Source organism: Ursus arctos, unplaced genomic scaffold, assembly GCF_023065955.2.
Source record: "Ursus arctos isolate Adak ecotype North America unplaced genomic scaffold, UrsArc2.0 scaffold_1, whole genome shotgun sequence".
NCBI lineage: Eukaryota > Metazoa > Chordata > Mammalia > Carnivora > Ursidae > Ursus > Ursus arctos.
In genome coordinates, this window is record NW_026622763.1 from 57,707,622 (window position 1) to 57,714,240 (window position 6,619).

At 45.4% G+C, this 6,619-nt stretch overlaps 2 protein-coding genes across 16 annotated transcripts in view; one reads left to right on the forward strand and one right to left on the reverse strand.

Annotated features, from left to right (window-relative positions):
* The window catches only part of SESTD1 (SEC14 and spectrin domain containing 1), a 156,962-nt gene extending 155,147 nt beyond the window's left edge, over positions 1 to 1,815 (reverse strand). For 3 of the 15 annotated variants that reach the window (XM_057316498.1, XM_048214378.2, XM_026492415.4), the window contains exon 1: positions 1,549 to 1,815. The gene's annotated coding sequence lies outside the window, so the exon portion shown is untranslated. Of the gene's footprint in view, positions 1 to 597; positions 719 to 1,203; positions 1,356 to 1,548 lie in introns of those variants that run through there. The other 12 variants (XM_057316455.1, XM_044381372.3, XM_057316504.1 and 9 more) reach the window with 9 other exon arrangements.
* On the forward strand, positions 1,237 to 2,001 carry LOC113248224 (translation initiation factor IF-2-like). The gene has a single exon (XM_026489585.3). It carries the CDS (start codon positions 1,237 to 1,239, stop codon positions 1,999 to 2,001), a length of 765 nt encoding a protein of 254 aa, XP_026345370.1.
* Positions 2,002 to 6,619: the final 4,618 nt, after the last annotated feature.

Below are 6,619 nucleotides of genomic sequence, written 5' to 3' on the forward strand. Positions count from 1 at the left end.
TACTCTTTCCTATTATTATTCTCAGGGCTTAAAATGCTTAGCAAACTCTTTAAATGTAATCAATTCATTCCCTACTGTTGGGGAATTTTTAGAGTAAGGCCCAAATTTTAAGATTAAATTTAGTCTAGATTGCTTGAATAAATACACAGCAAAATGATTTCCTGGAGTTTGGGACAGAAAAACAATCTATAGAGTTGTGTAATGGCTTCTAAGTCATTTGGGAATTTTTTCATGTATTGGGTCATGGGGTAAAGACAGTCACCAACTTTTGTCCACAGAAAGTATTATGTATAAAAGCTTCCTGGTTCTAGAACAAAGAAGCATTTTATTGCTCAAAGCAAAAGTAAGATATTTTCCTTCCATTTAGTATTGTTATACTAAAATAGCATACCAATGAAAACAGCTAGGTAACAGCAGGACCAAGGTATGTGAACAAAGATAAATTGTTCTTTATTATGTATTCTTCCTTGGGGAGGAGAAAAAAGTTCTTCACACCTAAGAAAATAAGCCAAAATCAAGCCAAAGAAAACCATATGGATTAATATTTTCCAAAATGGGGTTATTTGAGTGGCAACTTTAATTTGAGAATTTGCCAACCTATGCCAGGATGTGTAGCGGGTATATTTGGCCCGGACAAAATGTGCAGAAAGAGGTGACCTGTCGAACAGCTGCTACAGAGTTACTCCCTCAACAGCACTTCCAACTTCTGGGGTGATATCTGTGTATGAGAGAAAGATGTCAAAGCACCAAGAAAACAGCTTGCTGTCAAAGCAGCAGCAAGTCCAAACCGTGCGTCCCAGGGTGAAATCCCACCCGCACCCTCACGAGCCGGCCAGACTGCGGCTCTTTTCTACTATCAGACTACCTAACATATAAAAAATAAACACATAACCACAAATCCTTGCCAACCCTCTCTTCTTGCCCTTTGTGACTCCTCCAAAGGCTGGAGGGATGTTAACATCCTACAGGCCCAGAGGAAGCCAAGACCCACGCCGCGAGGGAGGCATCCAGAAGCCTCCCCGCAGCGCGGGGGCCTCGGACGGCCGTCCCCCACCCACCGGGCAAGGCTGGTCACCGGCCACACAAAGAAGCCGGCCGCCGGAGCTGGACGCTGGGCTCGCCCCGGGGCCGGGCGCCGCCGCCTGTGGTGCCCGCACGCCGGGAGGACGAGACCCGCCGGAAAATAAGGATTAACGCCCAAACCTGTTGCATGATGCGGGTCCCTTTTACCCAGAAATGAACAAGGGCGCTCAGAGGGGAAAAAACCAGAGCGGCCCGGGCTCTGCGGGCCACGGCCGCACCCGGCAGGCAGCGCGGAGGGAGAGGCCGCCCGCGGGGCTCCCACCTCAGGCGCTTTGTCTGCGGTGGCGGCGGCAGCGGGGCGCGGGCGCCCCTCCCTCAGCCGCGCGGCTCCACCGCCCCGCGGCCCGCGCCCAGGAAGAAAGCCGGGCTCCCGCCGCCTCCACCCGCCCGCGCTCGCCACCCGGCCGCGAGGCCTGCGCGCTCCTCCCGCCCGGGCCGCCTGGGCCGCGCGGCTGCCACACTCACCTGGCTGGCGCTGGCGCGGGCGGCCGGCACCTCCGGGGTTGGTGGGGAGGACGCGGGGACGCGAGCGAGGCGCGGACGGAGGCGGAGGGCGAGGCGGGAGGAAGGCGGGCTGGGGGCGGAGCGGGCCTGGACGGCGGCGGCGGCGGCGACTCCAGCCACTCGCGGCAAATCGCGTCCCGGCCCCTCCGTGCGTCAGCCAAGGGGCGGCGGCGCGGGCGGCCCGACGACCTCCCCGCACCCGCGGCCCGACCCGCGTCCGCGCGATCCCGCGCGCGCGCGAGTAGCGGCGGCGCAGCGACCCCGCCCGGCGCGAGAAGGGGGCGGGCCGGGGAGTCCCACAGAGGCTGGGTGGGGGCGGGGCAAGGAAGGGGCCTTCCACGCACCCCCGGCAGACCCTGCGAACCTCCGCACGCGGGGAGTTCCGCGCTGCCCAGCCCGCAATGGTGTGGGTAATGAAAGGAGCACTGGAACTGGAGTCAGGAAACCCGGGCTCAAGGACAGACCCCGCTACTTGACGGCTTGCAAGTCGTTTGTTTTCTCTGTGATCTTCCTGAAATATGTAGGTTTGAGTACATGGTCTTCAAGATTTTCAAAATTCTGACCCCCCACAGTCTGAAGAATGGAGGCGGCTGTGGGGAATGGGTCGTAGTGAGGAAGGACTGGATTCAGGGCATTTGGTTTTCTTCAGGGATCTTTCCATTGGACAGTCCAAAATTTATTCGCAAATGGCCCTCTGATAATGGCTACTTCCCCATCTTCACCAACCCTAGTTATTTTTCTAAAAATGTACCGACTTCAGAGTCCCCGTTCTTCTAATTTTATTGCGCAAATCATTTTTATGTCATTTCCTGAATCCAGTTCAAAAGAGTCATCAGCTTACACACAAGCTCAGGGTGGCCATATGGTCCATCACAGGCCTTCCGTATTACTCACTGCGCCGCTCACTTCAGTATCGCCTAATTCCATTGATAAAATCTTGCCATTCCAACAACTAGGCAATCAAATTTCTCCCCACTAAACTTCTCTGATTTGAAATCCCATGGATGAATTCTTCCTTTACTTCTGTGACTAATAATCTGTCTCCACTATTTCAACCTCTTTGCCACTCTCTAGGTCAAGCCTTTCTAATTTCACCTCTGCTTCTGTTCCACCTGTCAGAGAATGCTCCAAAACCAAAGAGCCTCCCTCTTTAAAATTTTTCAGAGACTGTCCACCTGGGCAATCAGGTTCAAGCTAATTACCGTGGTATACAAGGCCATTTATAACGTGATCCCTAGACCTCTTCAGCTTCAGCTCTGACTTCCATCACATTTCACACACAGATGCAACAGGCTCTGTCTCAATATCTCCATACATTTTCCCCCATCTGAAATCCATTCCTCATTTAACCAGGTGAACTCCTACTACCATCCCCTTCAAGATAATAAATGCATCACTTTCTTTTTGGAATCTTCCCTGGCATCCTCTCTTTCCTCCACACCCACATGCTCACCCTATGCACTTACATTGAATTAAATACTCTTTCCTTTATGCCTTCATGGAAACTTTTATCTCTTCTCTATGATTATCCTTAGTACTTTTTTCTTTTTTCCCATTGATTTGCTTGGTGGTCTTTTGTTACTAGACTGAATTCCTTAAAAGGATAGATATTTTTGTCTAGTTCATTTTTGGTTCCCAGACATAGCAAAGTGCTCAGCACTAAGAAGTTTCCCTTTAACTATTTGTTGAGGGTTGACATAATTTCTTTCAGCAAATAGATATTGAGCATCTACTCATCAGGAGGGAAATAACAGTACAATCCACAATCCCTGCCTTGCTTAACCTTCCATAGTATTCTGTTCTTCCTTTACTAGGTGGCATTCTCTGCTTATCATTTAAAACCCTCTCCTACCACCACTCACATTCTTTGCTTGTTTTAATAAAGCAAGAGCACGCCAAACAATCCATTACAATAATTCCCAAACGTCTCTGCCCTTCCTCTTTCCATATCCTCCAGTTCCTCACTGTATTACCCAGTTAGTAGATAAGGGATAACTGCTGTAACAGAAAAAGAAAAGAAAAGAGAAGAAAAGAAAAGAAAAAGAAAGAAAGAAAAGGAAAGGAAAGAAGGGAGGAAGGAGGGGAGGAAGGAAGGAAGGAAGGAAGGAAGGAAGGAAGGAAGGAAGGAAGGAAGGAAAGAAAGAAAAAAGAAAAAGAAAAAAAACACAGGAGGTGGTAAATCCAGAGAATGAAGTTTGAATGCCATATTTTCTAATAACTACTGAATTAATGAACATAGCTCAATCACTTAAATTCACTAGGCCTCACTTATAACATTCCTTTGGCTCTAAGATTAGCCTTCATTTTTAATATGTTGTTATTAAGGTAAGCATGTCCTTCTTTATACAATATATGTATAAACTGAGGGACTACCAGATCCTTGGAAAGTAGCTGTCCAGCATATGCTTGAACTCCAAGTGATAGGGAACAACTCACTACTTTACAACAGTATTCATCTTTGAACAGTCCGTCTAGTCCTTACATTGAACTGAAATGTGTCTCCTTATAAATTTGTAGGTAGTTATGGGATTGGTAGGAAATACCATTGGATTTAAGTTCCAAAGTGGTGGTCAGATCCCAGGTATAGAACTTCCTAGCTGTATAAACTTGGACTAGCCCAAAACAACTCCAAGGATAAGTTTGTTCAGCTCTAAGAGGGAAAAACAATAATACCTTAAACCATTATTATAAATATGAATACAATGTGTATTAAAGTGCTCAGTGAATCTGAATCTAGTACCGTGTATTGAGTACAGAACAGTCTCATTCCCCTTGCATATATAGTCTTTTAAATGTTTGAAGCCAGCAACCACAGCACATGCCTTCCCACACCATGCTTCCCTCTCATGCTCCCTTCGTCTCCATACACTCTCATCTAAACATACCCTACTGCCTCTTAAAATGTGACATTTGGAACTGAGTCCAATGATCCAGTTATGAAGAGAGGAACAGTAAAGTACAATTTTCGACAATTTTATGATATTTCAAAATTCAGTTTGATATCACAATAACATTTTTCTACTACTGCACACTGTTCATAAATATCATGTTTTTGCCAACTAAAAACAAACAAAAATACCCCCAAATCTTTTAGAAGTCTTTAACACACCTATAGCTATAAAACCATATCTCCTTCAGCCTGTATTTGTGCAATTTGTTTTTGAAGACCAAGTGCAGATCTTTGCATTTATTCCTCTTAAATATCCCTTTGGAAGTTATGTACCAGGAGCCCCTGCCAAAATAGAAATCAGTGAAAGGAGAATAACATTTTAAAAAAACTTTCAGTAGTGGGGGCAAAAGAATCCCAAAGGCAGTTTAAGCAACAAATTCCTAAATTCCTAATTTCTCCCCTACAATTTCCCTCAGGTTTTTTATTAAAAGCCACATTTAAATGTCATCTAAAATTAAATAACTTTTCATACTCATCTTGTTTTATTTTTATAATAAATGAACATTGAAAACATCTTTTATGTGCATATGTTTTCCACACATTCTTCACTGGAACTTCTGAAGAATTCACTGAGGTTAGGCAGACCAAGGCGCCATTTTACTGCAGCTCAGCTGGCTTAGGTAATTTGCTGAACAGTCACTGCACCAAAATTGGCTTCTTGGAGAAACTGCCCCACCCATGGCCCATGCTGAAGGGGAGGCCAAAGGGAGTACTATTCCGCTGTGTAATCCTTGAATCACTGCTGATTACCCCTGACATATAAACAGCCAGGTCACACCCATTCAAAAATGACCTGGAGGAAGGGGAAAAAAAGCTCAATCCAAAAAAGCTGGTCCAATCAGACCAGCTGAATCCAAAAGGAGACACAGGGTGCCTATGGGTGAGTAGGGCTCCGACAGAATAATGTCAGCCAATGACTAAACAGAAAACATCCATTCATTACATATTCAACTCATGCATTCAACAAATATTTATTAAGCATGTCTGGTTTAGGTGCCAGGGATACAGTCTGGACAAACGACACAAAAATTCTTCCTCTTAGATCTTGCATTCTGGTGGATGGGACAGGCAATAAACACAATAAATAAGTAAATCAAAGAGTGTATTAGAGAGTGGTAAGTGATGGATAAAAATTATGCAGGAAAGGGGACTAGAAAGCGTGAAGGGTAGGGTACAGTTTTTAATCATAGGACTAGGAAAGGCTTCACTGAGGGGTAGTCTTTGAGCCAAGGCTTGAAGGAGATGAAGCCCTGACCCTGTGGTAAAGAAGACACACATAGCTGAAGCTGAGGAAACCAGCTGGTAGTGGGGTGATCACAAAGCAGACAATGAAAGAATAGCAAAATCAGGCAATGCTGAGAGCGAGCATTCAAAATCCGTGTGGAAGATTTTTAACAACAAAGTGATCAGGGCATTGCCCCATATGGACTAGACCAGAGCCTTTGCTAATGGGGTCTCACTATCTATCTATCGAACTATCTATCTTTCTATCTATGCTCTTTTAAGTAAACTCTATACTACATGCGGGGCTCAAACTCACACCCCAGGATTAAGAGTCACATGCTCTATGGACTGAGCCAACCATGCACCTTCCCAAATATATATTTTTTTGTTTTGTTTTGGGGTTTTTTTGTACTGTTTTGTTTTTCTTTTCTTTATTTTAACATATAATGTATTATTTATTTCAGGGGTACAGGTCTGTGATTCATCAGTCTTACACAATACACAGCGCTCATCACAACACATACCCTCCCCAATGTCCATCACCCAGCCACCCCATCCCTCCCACCTGTATTGTTTTGTTTTGTTTTAGGTTTTTGTTTTTGTTTAGTTTTCATACAATCTATATTTTTTTATTAGTTTCAGAGGTAGAATTTAGCGATTCATCAGTTGCATATAACACCCAGTGCTCCTTACATCAAGTGCCCTCCTTAATGCCCATCACCCAATTATCCCATCCCCCTACCCACCTCCCTTCCAGCAACCCTCGGTTTTTTAAAACACTCCCCAGGTGATTGGGATGTTCATCAGGATGAGAAGCCCTGCTCTAAAGAAAAGATTCACCAACTGATGCCTTTGGGT

Bases quoted from the DNA above. Each gene is read 5' to 3' on its own strand.
- LOC113248224 (XM_026489585.3), top strand. From the start codon at position 1,237: ATGAACAAGGGCGCTCAGAGGGGAAAAAACCAGAGCGGCCCGGGCTCT.